The 13,283-nt window shown below is 39.4% G+C and overlaps 1 protein-coding gene across 4 annotated transcripts in view; it reads left to right on the forward strand.

Annotated features, from left to right (window-relative positions):
* Positions 1-13,283, forward strand: part of MAP4K4 (mitogen-activated protein kinase kinase kinase kinase 4) — a 153,446-nt gene that overhangs the window by 102,092 nt on the left and 38,071 nt on the right. For all 4 annotated transcript variants that reach the window (XM_063458449.1, XM_063458458.1, XM_063458467.1 and 1 more), the window contains exons 10-14: positions 1,481-1,656; positions 6,357-6,429; positions 7,651-7,861; positions 11,536-11,697; positions 12,526-12,612. In XM_063458449.1, the coding sequence (XP_063314519.1) occupies positions 1,481-1,656; positions 6,357-6,429; positions 7,651-7,861; positions 11,536-11,697; positions 12,526-12,612 (709 nt within the window). The remainder of the gene's footprint in view (positions 1-1,480; positions 1,657-6,356; positions 6,430-7,650; positions 7,862-11,535; positions 11,698-12,525; positions 12,613-13,283) is intronic.

Here is a 13,283-nt window from a genome sequence, read left to right on the forward strand (position 1 = left end):
CCCTCCTTTCCCACCAACAGGATCATAAGCATGCGAAGGCCTTGAGTGACGGAAGGTTCCTCGGGTGTATAAGTGGCAGGACGGGTGTTTCTCCGTGGCAGCCTTCAGCCCAGAGGAGGATCTTCGAGCTGGGACACCTGCTGGATGCACCTCAGGAGCCTGTGAGGAGTGCCCATATGATCCGTGGCGCAGACTAAGCCAAAACTCATGGCAGAGCTTGTCGAACAGAACATTGAAGGAGTCCATCCACGCTTGAGCCACAGGGCCCACTCTGCACAGGGAGCGCCGTGGTTCGGTGGCCATCTTGGACACCACGCGGACACCAGATCAGAAAAGTCGGTGTTGCTGATAACCCCCTCCGGTCCAAGGGGGGACAGGGGATAGCACAGGGCTAGGAGTAAATAGCTGTGAGCCTCTTGCCCCAGGTCAGGAGATCAGCTGCCTCTCCCGCCGTTGGACTTTCAGCTTCAGTAGGCTGCGGGTCCGGACAGCCCAATTACTCAAGGGATTGTTGGGTTACAGGAGTCAGGCTGCTAGTTGCTCTGGGGTGCTGACTGCTTTACTTTAGCCATGTAGACGGCTTAATAGCCCCGAAGTGGCAGGAGCGGAGCAAAAGTACGTCTGACCATGTTAGGAGTCAGACTCGCCCCTCCGTTAATGTTTTATGCAATACTTGTATTTAGTGTTACTTGCCTAGTATTTAAACACGCATAAGGGAAAAACCTAGCATTACATATGTAAAAGCCCTTATTTCATCTAAATAAACGTGCTTGTTTTAGTGGTGATTAAACAGGTCAATTGCTGGAAATACTTTGCACCTAGATTCTGAATAAACCAAGCCTGGTCAAATTAATTGTATATATATTATTTAATATTTTACATGTCCAGAATAAATTACTTAAATCAATGTATCTGATGCATCTCTAATATCTGTAGAGTAAAACCTGTAAGAATGAAGACACAAGAAAGCAGAATTGTGACAGTATTGCTAATCTGATGCCAGGTGCTACATTAAACATTGCTTGTTTTCAAGAATTATTATGCCGCACTTGATATTTATTTAAAATAGTTTACCAGGATGGATACATTGAGATTTCTCTCGTTTTCAAGTATGTCCTGGATCTTTGTCCACAAAACATTGCATTGTTACAATAGGATACAATATTACAAAAATACAATATACAAACTCCCCCTCTCTCCCCCTCTCCCCCATTTGCTGTCTTATCTCAATGCTTGCTTTTTCCTGAGAGATCCCCCCCCCCCTCCATAGGTATGACATTTAAAACCTATGCTTTTCATATGTCTATTTCCACAATCTGTTAACGGCAAAGGAAATATGGTCCAGGTTTTATGTAACAATTGAGTATTCTGATTTATTTTTCCATGCTTTGCAATCACTTGAGCAGAAATGGTTTCCTATGCTCACTCTCTTTTTTTCCATCAAAATGTTAATTTGAATTTTTTTATTTGTTTTTTACAGGTCCAAAAAGTTCTTCAGTTTTATAGAAGGCTGCCTTGTAAAAAATTACATGCAACGTCCTCCAACCGAACAGCTATTAAAGCACCCTTTCATTAGGGACCAGCCAAATGAGCGGCAAGTCCGTATCCAGCTCAAAGACCATATAGACCGAACCAGGAAGAAGAGAGGAGAGAAAGGTATATGCATTGTTTGGTTTCACATATGTGGCATGTAGATGTTATAAAGGATGTAAAATTAACAAGTAACTTGCCTGTGGGAGACGTGCATACCTCACACACATTTAAAGGATGCTAAAATTACTTGATTCAGATTTCTACTGCCATCCCCCGGGCTCTAGGCTTGGAGAATGTAGATAAACTGCAGGGTGGGTGTGCCTTGGGATTTGCGACCTGTGTCCTTTCACTGAGAGGAAATACCACCTGGAGTTCAGGATAACTGAAGGGTTGGAAGAGAGCTAACGGTTGTGGGGGAAGCAGAAATAGAGATCGATTGCAGGGAGGATAAGGGTAGAGAGAGAACTGGTGGGGTTACAGGTGGCATAATTATATTTCATGCGCACAGGAATAAGGGCCTAGCACATACCGACCGTGTGCATATACTTAAACCACCTTTGACATTACCAGTCGGACTCCAACAAACTTAAACAGATGTCAGAGATTGACTGATTTATATCCATCTACATTAAATTATAATCAATGTTCTTGGACGGGTGGGTGATTTGCACACAGCATTTGAGTTCCCAAGGTTACTGTTGTAGCACAGGCTAGCAACCGGTGTAGGTGCTGGTGGAGTACCAGCTGCAGTTTCCATGGCGTTGTCTCATTAATGACATTCTAATATGTGGATACTTGAAACTTGAGAGGCAGAGTATAGTTTTCAGCTGTGTTTTGCCCTCTCTGGAACTTAGCATTTGCATACCAGAGGACGATGGAGAGAAGAGCCATGGCGGGATATCTGAAACTGTTTGGCATTATTTTTGTGTTTGTCTGCATGTTTCCCTGTTTTAATTTTAGCGTTTGTATTTTTGTATGTTTCTGTACAGAACTGTATGCATGTCTAATGTGCTTGTCTGTGTGTGTCTGCCGTTGCTTGATTGTGTTTGTGTTTTTTTTGTGCATGTGCATGTTTTTGTCTGTATTTGTGTCTGTGTTTGCCTCTGCCCTTAATTGAGTGTCTGTAATGTGCCGTGTATGAATTTCTGTGTGTATGTTAATGTCCAAAATAATATGTCTCTTCATGAGTGTGTCTGCATGTCTCTCTATTTTTGTCAGCATGTGGATCACTAGCTATTCATGGTTGCTCATGTTGGGGGGAGGATACAGGAGAGAGCTCAAGGGCATGGTTCTAGCACACTAAATTTGACTTTTGGCTTGTTCCCCGGGTAGGTTTGTGCCCCGCAGCCCTACTAATGTCCTGCTTTTAACAATCAAGGAGTCTACAAGTAAATAAAATCTGATGTTTATTGCGATCTCCACAAGTGAACATAGTCTTAGTCTATAATTAATGAGGCAAAATCTAATCTTCAGCATCCAAGATGGACAAAGTGGGATGTGAGAAGTAGGAATAACCTAACTTGGAGTTTTGTCTGCCAGCCATTCAGGGGGCCAGAGTTACACAGTCTGGTTTAAATAACTAACCAATTATTTTATTGGCTTACTTGATATATTTATAAACGTTTAACTTTTATTCCTGTTAAGGATAATTTATAGCACACTTTGTTGCAGAGGCATTTTATAGCACACTTTGTTGCAGAGGCATTTTGCATTCTTTATTTTAAGCATTAAAAATGAAAGTAATAATTTAAGCATTTAAAAAAAGAAAAAAGTATGCTGCTTTTGTCTTCATCACCAAAACTATTTAATTCTGTGAATAACACTTACAAGAACTTGCCAATTACGAGTTTTTTTGCTATTCAGATTTGTATTTTTTTTAATTTTTTAAGTCAAGCATTGGATTTAAACCATGTGCTTATAAAGGGAAAAACAGAGGCACACTGTGTTTGTAGTGCTTTATTGTGCCTTGGGAAAGCCATCTGAGCAGAGCACATTCCGATTGTAGGATGAACATGCACTGTTACTTGGAGAAAAGATACCCCATGGTACTCTTTACAAGCAGTGCTGCTAATTAGAAGATTGACTTGTCGGTTAGTTTAGGCTGGTGGGAATGTGAATTAACCTTCACCTTAGTATGGTGGGACATGCCAACAGAATGTGTAGAATAATCTTTACTTCTGTGAATGAAATTACAACAAATTACAGAGTAAATCGTGGTTTTTGTGTGCTGGCATGCCAAATGGCTGTAAATTATAACGTTGTGGAATGTTTTATATGTATAATCGGTGTGTATGGATTTAAAATAGAACTCCTCTTGTCGATTTTCTTTATATTTTTATCTCCTGTCATGATTCTTTGGATACCATATAATTAAAGCTATGACGAATTTTAGCTCTGAGCAGTTCATTCATAGTTTTGGTCAATGTAACTTTCAAGTGCAATGCATAATGAAGGATACCTCTATTTTAAGCTTTTTAGCCCATCGACCTACCACTATTTATGCTAGAATCCAGATTATTGTTAGTTTAGGATAGCCTTTCATATGCCTTGGTTATTCAGTCATGATATACTGGAGCATACAGTTAAAGAGATACTCTGAGGAAGCACCCAGAGTACTGTGCCCGTTGGAGTAGTCTGGGTGTCAACTCCCATCACCCTAAAAGCTGCAAGTGTAAATATTGCAGTTTTTATAAACTGCAATAATTACATTGCAGGGTTAAGTCCTCCTCTTGTAGCTGTCGATCTTACAGCCACTAGAGGGACTTCCAGCTTCTTAGAACACGAAGAGTGCTTTAAATGACGCTGGACGTCCTCACGCTATGCATGAGGACCTCCAGTGTCGCCGGAATCACCATAGGAAAGCTTAGAATAAAGCTTTCCTACGGGGAGGTCTAAAGCGGGACATCGGCGCTGGATTCAGATAAGTCACACCCTTTAGCAACATGGGATAGGGGGTGGGATGGGGGCACTGCAGGATCCTGCAGTGCCAGGAAAACGGGTTTGTTTTCCTGGCACTGGAGAGTCCCTTTAAGTGTATAGATTATGCCTATGAAGTCTCACTGGTCTATTCTCAGCCATTTTGGAGTTAATTTACTTTGTTTATTCACACCTCCTCTGGCTGTGACTATGACACAAACTCCCTTCATACTTCAAGAACCAGACCTATTTTTTTTTTTAGCTTCTCTCATTTCTAATTTACAATGTATATTCTCCTCTTTTATTAGACTGCTAGAGCCTGCAAGGTGTGATTAAAGTTAAATTAATAGGAGATAAAAACATCTGTGAAAATGTACCCTTATTTTCATGGAGGCTGTTTGAGCCAAGGGAGATGTAAGTTGGACTGCATAAACAAAGCATACCACCCAACTGTCCCTATTTAGGAGGGACATTCCCTATTTGGGCCCCAATTTCTCAATGTCTGTATCTGGGAGTTTCATATATTTCACTGAGTGTATAAACGCTCCACAGCAATACAACTCAGTGTCTTTAAAATACAATAATCTGTTTTAGAATTCAGTATGTTTAAGTAAAGTACATTATACACGTGAATTATATTTTAGTTGCAAAAATTATTAGTGAGACCCCAAAACCCTCTAAGAAAAGCCCTGCCCCTGGCCACATCCCCACTTACATCCATAAAATTAAAGTGCCCTCTTTGTCCATTTGAAATATTAGGTGGTCTGACAAAGTGAGCCTGCAGGGACATGCCGTGGTGTATCCTGGTTTTGTGCTGCCCTAGGCTTTAAAGGGACACTATAGGCACCCAGACCACTTCAGTTCATTGAAGCGGTCTGGGTACAGTGTCCCTATTGCACTTGGTACTGCAAAAGTTCCAGAAAAACTACAATGTTTACACTGCAGCACTAAGTCTGCCTTCAGTGGCTATGTACCAGACAGCCACTAGAGGTGCTTCCTGGATGTTACCAGACTTTTGGTCTGGTAACTGACTCTGGACATCCTCACGCTCTGCATGAGGACATGCAGCGTCAGCTATTTCCTCACAGGAAAGCACTGAATCAATGCTTTCCTATGGGAAAGCCTATTGCCTGCATGCGCATTAGCGCCCTGCTCTTTAAAGGGTCGACAGGGGGGGCAGAGGAAGCTTTAGTGACAGGAATACAGCTTTTTATTCCTGGTACTTTAGTTTCCCTTTAAGGTTTGCAGTATCCAGTGCATGGACTTTCACCTCAGTAAATTCTGCCACATTTCTAAGGGAATTGCATTTTTAGACCAAGGAAGGCCTACTGTTAAGATTTCCCATATTGGCAATATTTGCTGTTTTGTTTTCTAGGATATACCTTTGCCTATTTAGCCTTAAAATTTGCATTTTGTTGTCCATTCTCTGCAATAGTAGCTTGGCGTATAAAGCCCCATGCATGTATATTTATTTTCTGTTTGGTACTCTCTGCACATTGATCTTAATGGTTAATTTAGAGATGGATAAGGATTGGATGTATATAGCTGCTAGTCTTTTTCCAAATGCATAGTAGCAGTTCAAGTACTTCTTTCACACGCAAGTACTGCATTTGATGACAGAAGGATACCATTAAGTCACTATTTTTGGCCACTAAGCCATTTATTCCCTTTTTTTTTCTGAAGTCTTGTTGGAGCTTGACTACCCTACGTTTCTCTCCTACAATGGGACCTTGGTGCTTGTTTGGAGGTTCTAGCAGGGGAGCGCAGCTACTCGTATACCCTGGACCGAAGCATTTATTCCCTTTTTTAATTAGCTTCTCAAAGCATTAAACTACCATTTTTTTTTTTTTGCTATATTAATGCTCCCTTTTAAATTAATAAGTATCACCTGTTTGCTCTCCCTCTAGATGACACGGAATATGAATACAGTGGAAGTGAGGAGGAAGAAGAGGAAGTGCCCGAACAGGAAGGAGAGCCAAGGTAATACACTTCTTGGCCATGCGGTAAAAAATTAAATACATATCCTGCTAGACTGATGTTTAAAAGAATTCCTCTGCCGATTTGAGGTGTGTGTGTGTGTGTGTGTGTGTATATATATATATATATATATTTTTTTTTTTAAAAGGCAGAAGAAAATCAATTAATAGAAAAGACTGGTAAGGAGGAATTAAGGCACGAATATCTCAAATCGGCAGAGAAATTATTTTAAACATCAGTCTAGCAGGATATGTATTTAAAAATATATATATATTTTATTTATTTTTTTAAAAGGGACACCCACACATTAAAACAAATACAGCTTATTGTAGGGGTTATTGTGTCAGGGAGCTGTCCCTATTTAATTCTTGCACGTTTCACAATTTTCATTTTCCTTTCCACTGACTTGATATGGGAAAACAAACCATTGAGCCGTCTAAAGTACGTGTATGGAGTAGTGAATATTGACTGCCTGTTCGAACAACCTGCTGATCAGCCTTGTTGCAGTGGTTGTGCGGAAAGTGTGCATGCATGCCACTCAGTCTCCTGCTCTGCTCATAGTAAGACTCCGCTTTCCCACATGATGTCAGTACAAAAGGCGGTAGAGTCTAAGCACTGCATCTTAAAGAGAAATATACGTATATGTGCAATATGTGTGTGTGTGCTGCACAGCAGATACAGACAGACTTCTCAGTAAATTTTGAAGCCATTCGGCTAATAAGGAGCCTCACAAGCTAGTCTGTAGGGCTTTTTTTCTTACTTCTGAAACCCCTGTGTATATATGCGAGTATGTATAAATAGGCACCCTTGTGCCCCACATTGCCTTGTCTTGTCAATGCCTCTGTGCTATAATCTTCCTTGACAGAGTGCACTCATAGGACTTGCATTTGTGTTAATCAAAGCTTGTCTATGTGTGCAGTTTGTACAGAAAATAGAAGATGATGTTTCAATACTAAAAAAAAATTATATGTATATATTTTTTTTCAGTCCTAACCGGACTTCAAAAAGTATTCTAGAAATAAGTCAAGTTAGATATATATGTGTATATATTGGATTTGTTGTTTGTTTATATAGTGCTAACACTGTTCTGGCTTTGTCAGTTTAAGGTTATAAAAAATCAGACAACCATAAAATTATAAAAAATACAATCTGGAGATATCCACTTGCTATTTATGTTGAGCAAAAGTCCCTTTATTTTTCTTCCCAATTTCTTCCTCTTTTCAGCTCTATTGTTAATGTGCCTGGGGAATCCACACTTAGACGTGATTTCCTGAGACTCCAGCAGGAGAATAAGGAGCGCTCTGAGGCCTTGCGGAGGCAACAGCTGCTGCAGGAGCAACAACTCAGAGAGCAGGAGGAATATAAGCGACAGCTCCTGGCAGAGAGACAGAAGCGTATAGAGCAGCAGAAAGAGCAAAGGAGAAGGCTTGAAGAGGTACAAAGTTCTGCCAATTTCTATTATTCATTTCTCTATTGGACATGAAGCCTTTACAGGAACCGGCTTAGAGGACAAGTTACTGCTAGGACACGTTTTGGTTTTCATTAGAAAGTTAACAGTTTGAGACTCAAAACACAGTCGTCCTTGATTTGGTCCCACATTCAAGTAGCTTGTATAATTTATTTTTAAATCCTAAATTTTTAAGCAGTTTTTGCAGAAACCATTTAAAACACAACTAAAGTGAACTGAAGTTGGAGTCCAATCAGCAAATATGTGAACAGTTCTGGGGCAAAGTCCTAAATATGCAGCAATGAGCAGTAACTTTTGATTAGTTTAGTATGATGATTGTTTCTCTCTTGTCTCAAGTTTTCTCTTTATGATGGGGAAAAAACAAAACTAAAAAAAACTTAGTTGTGTCTTTTATTTACTACAGCATGTGCCAAGGATTTCATAGTTTAACTTTGGGGTGTTCTGTCCCTTTATGAAGTTTGCATGCTTAATTTTCACTGCACATCTCTATATTCGCCTGTAACGCATTGATCCGGTACCATAGCACATTTTTGTGTACTTAACAGCTGTTTGAGATTGTGTGGTTGTAATTAATTATAACATGATGCACCATGCAGATTTAATTTGAGATATGGCCTGACGCAGGTTCATTATTGCTTAGTTCCAGTTCTATGTGGAGTTGCTTAAAACATGAAGCAGAATACACCATGCAGTTTTTGCCCCGTGCTCTTGTGCTTGTATCAAAATATTCCTTTTGGAGAGGTTCAATTAACAGCTGGTCAGTGGAAGCAAATTATAATGATTGTTACGCAAAATGATATTGCAATGGGTATGCAGCAGAAATGGCTGTTTACATTTATTTTTTAATTTTGCTTTCATAATATAAAAAGGGGTGAGACTTCAACTAAAGCCTTGAGTGTCCATTTAAATGGATACTCTAGACACTATAATCATTTAATCTCATTGAAGGGATTATTGTACCTGGAGCTAGTTGGCTCCGTCCCTGAGATTACACTCTGCCTTAGACATAACAATTTAGACTAGGAATGGGTGGCTGTGATCTGCAACCTTGTTAGAGTTAAACCACTCAGAAACAGTTTAACACTGAATAGTCTTACAAGCCAGACACTCCAGGCACTAGAACCACTTCAATGAAATTGTGATTACAGTGCCTAAAGATTTCCATAACCATTTTCGATGCGTGTTTGTAAAATATATTTGCTTATTTTGAAGATATTTTTAGCACCTAAAATCTACCTGGATCTCATTTTATTGCTTTCTTGCAAACAGTAGAATGCTTGGTTCAGAAAACCACTCTAGTCGAAATGCATGTATATTAAAAAAATAAACCTTGAAGAGCTTCCTGGTGACCATAGTTGGCTAGCAACTATGTAAACCTGAAACTTATTGTGAGCAAAAGAAACATAGTCAGTATTTTCTGCAGCAACAGTTCTGTATTCCAACTGTATTTATCGGTGTCCTATAAAGTAATATGTAAGAATCAAAGCGATAAAAGATTGCACCAAAGGACAGAAAAACAATGATACAAAGAAATTCCAGTAGTGTAGTATGTTGAATACAAAAAACTTTTTAATGGAGATTATAAGCACAGGTACAGTCGTGGGGGAAAAAAAGTACACCCTCTTTGAATTCTATAGTTTTACATATCAGGACAGAATAACAATAATCTCTTCCTTAGCATGTCTTAAAATTAGGTAAATACAACCTCGGATGAACAAAGACACATGGCATATGATATATTTATTAAAGAAAAATGAAGCCAAAATGGAGAAGCAATTCGTAAAAAAACAAACAAAAAAAAAAAACACGTGATGATTCAATCGCTTGTAGAACCACCTTTACCAGCAATAACTTGAAGTAATCATTTTCTGTATGACTCTCCACATCATTGTGGAGAACATTTGGCCCAATCTTCTGTACACTGTTGCTTTGGTTCATTGAGGCTTGCTGGCATTTGTTTATGCACACCTCTCTTAAAGTCTCGCCGCTGTATTTCAATCAAGTTGCGGTCTTGACCTTGACTTTGGGCCCTTGCAACACCTTGAATCTTTTTATTTTAATTTTATTTTTTTAGCCGTTCTGTTGTAGATTTGCTAGTGTGCTTAGGATCATTGCACTGTTGCATGACAAAATTTCGGCCAAGCTTTAGCTGTCGGGGAGATGGCCTGACATTTGACTCTAGAATACAGAGGAATTCATGGTCGACTCAATGACTGCAAGGTTCCCAGGTCCTGTGGCTGCAAAACGAGCCCAAATCATCACCCCTCCACCACTGTGCGGTACAGTTGGCATGAGGTGTTTGTACTGATATGCTGTCTTTTTTGTCAAATGTGGCACTGTGCATTATGGCAAAACATCTCCACTTTGGTCTCATCTGTCCAATGGACATTGTTCCGGAAGTCTTGTAGTTTATTCAGATGCAACTTTGCAAACGTAAGCCATGCTGCCTGCTATGTTCTTTTTACAGAGAAGATGCTTGGCAACCCTTACAAACCCTTGGCATTTGTGTTTACACACACCTGAATGCTTCAGACCAGTAAACTGCTAAATCTTTGGCTTTTGTAGAGGTGGTCACACTTGCTAATAATCAATTAATCAAGGGCTTTTGATTAGCAGCACCTGTCTCCTACATAGCATCTTAATTCTTATGGAAGCAATAAGGGTGTGCTTAGTTTTTCACACACTGCTTCTCCACATTGTAATAGGTCATGTGTTGTTGTTCATCTGAGGTTGTATTTACCCAATTTTAAGACTTAATAAGGAACAGATGATTGTTATTTTGCCCGGATATGTAAAAACCATAGAATTCAAAGAAGGTGTACTTTCCTTTTCCCATGACTGTAGTAGCAGCAAACAGCGGCACAATCCCTGCTTATGGATATGGTACGTATCCTCAATATAATCAAGAGGGACACAAACACAGAGAATCCAATCGTGTAATATATTAGGTGGCATTGTTGTATAAATAAAAGCAAAATGGTCACTCATATATATTTATATATGGAGCTTCTTGCAAGTTCTGGTATCACAGCATACAGTGGTACAATATCTGCACCCCTTAAGGACACATGACATGTGTGACACGTCATGATTCCCTTTTATTCCAGAAGTTTGGTCCTTAAGGGGTTAAAGGTGGGGACACCTAAAGCACTTTTGCTTTATGTGTGAAATGTGTCCTTTTTTTATAATTTTAAAAAAAAAATATTTAGCTTAAAGTACAGATTTCAATAAAAATTTAATTTTAATACATTAAACTTGTAACACCTTTGACTGTCAATCAGACAACTGGTTCTGTTACTTCCTGGTTGCTTAGCTTAGTGGCACTAAACTCAGCAGTCAGGCAATTGCTCACCGCACCTGCCTTGCAAAGACATTTCATTGAGCTGCATTGGGAAGTCTGTGATTGGACAGCCAGAGAAAGACTGGGTTGTGAAAGAATGCTGCAGATAAGATCTGCATTTTTTTTTTTTAATGTTCAGTTTTTTTTGTTTTTTTTTCATCCTTACTGAATGATTGGACTCTACTCCACAGATGGCAGAACTCTGTTGGATTGAATAAAGAATGCTGCATATGACCTTATAAGCCAGCAAATGTTTTGATCAGTCTTATTGTTAAGTTTAAGCTTTTCTTTACCCAACTAGCAACAACGAAGAGAGCGGGAGTCTCGGCGGCAGCAGGAACGGGAGCAAAGGAGGAGAGAGCAAGAAGAGAAAAAGAGAATGGAGGAGATGGAACGACGACGAAAAGAAGAGGAAGAAAGAAGGCGAGCTGAAGAGGAGAAGAGACGAGTAGAAAGAGAACAGGTCAGTAAAACTTAAATCGACAAGGAATTAATAGGACGTTTTGTATTTAATTGTCCATTTATGGAAAATTTATGGAAAACTCAAGGTCTTTCACAAGTGCCGTTGCGTAGGTTTTGTGAATTGGAGCACATGCCCTGGTTCTCTCTCTGACCTGCATTGACGTTTGATGGACTTTTAATAGGATTCCTTACACTTGTCCTTATCATAGTTAACCTGTAGAACTGAGTAGTTGATGGTCTCACTTGTCAAGTTTTGAGGTCGCCCAGTCTGTTCCCGAAGTATCAATCATTCAGTCTGGCCAACTAGCGGCCCTTCAGAGTTCATATGAGACGCACTTTAAAGCAATTTTTTTTCTTAAATAGTACACTGTGGTAGTTTTGGTGCCATGAGTGTCATGCCTCCCCAAAGTAAGTAGTAAAACTTCTTTCCTGGGGTTCACTGGGCACTACTCTAGCCCCATTACAGCCTTCAGAGGGCTTGGAGGCTTCTGCTTAGGAGTTTGTGTTGGCTCTCCTGTGCTAAGCCTACAAAGCAAAGCCAACTTATTGATTGATCACTCTGAGCCAATGAGCTAAGCCCTGCTAGGCTTAGCTCAGACCGCATTTCTCTGAAGGATGTAGGAGAGACTGGGAGCGTTGCTGTAATGGTAACACCATTTGTTTCAAAAACATTAAAAGAAGTCGAACTCCGTTTGAAGCTTATAATGTAACAATTCTTTGTTTTTGCGTAGACTTTTACAGCTTGAGATACACTAAATGTGAGATTTTATGCTGGTCTTTGTGGACTACAAACATGATTTCAATTATTGTGGAAAATTATGTTTGACAGGAGTACATACGACGACAGCTGGAAGAGGAACAGAGGCACTTGGAAATCCTTCAACAACAACTGCTTCAGGAGCAGGCTATGTTACTGGTAAAAGAACTTGGTCTATAATGCCATGTCTTTTGAGCTGTAAGATCAGCCGTGTTCAAGCACAGCTGCACAAGCTGTATAAACAACTGTTTTAACCATTTAGTGTCTGTCTGCAAAGTGTAATCTTACTTTGCCCCACAAATGTGTGTTGCACTCACAACTCGCTCTTACAAGGTAAATGGATTGCCAGAAGGATAGACTGACAGCAACATATGCGGCATTTTAGTGCAAACTCCCGCCATGTACCTTTTTTTTTTTTTTTTTTTTTTTTTTATGTGACCCAGATTTGTCTACAGTGGGCATGTTTTTTTGTATGAGCTTTTCCACAACTACTGCCATTTCTGAGTGCAGTTAAATGAATGATCATTTCATCATTGAAACAGAACTGTCACCTAAAAGGACTTTACATTAATTCTTAAATAATTAAATGTGTGTACGTGTGTGTGTGTGTATGTATGTATATATATATGTATGTGTGATATATATATAAAATTTCATATTAATTTCTCGGTTAAAGATACTCTGCCATTACAAATGTAACCGTTACGTAATTCGTTGAAACTATCTGTTAGATGTTATATAAATAAAAACACAAACAATCATTTATATACTAAACTGTAAATTGTGGAATATTGGCAAGATATATACAATTGGTAGGACAAACTAAACAA

The sequence above is a fragment of the Pelobates fuscus genome, chromosome 1 (assembly GCF_036172605.1).
Source record: "Pelobates fuscus isolate aPelFus1 chromosome 1, aPelFus1.pri, whole genome shotgun sequence".
Classification (NCBI taxonomy): domain Eukaryota; kingdom Metazoa; phylum Chordata; class Amphibia; order Anura; family Pelobatidae; genus Pelobates; species Pelobates fuscus.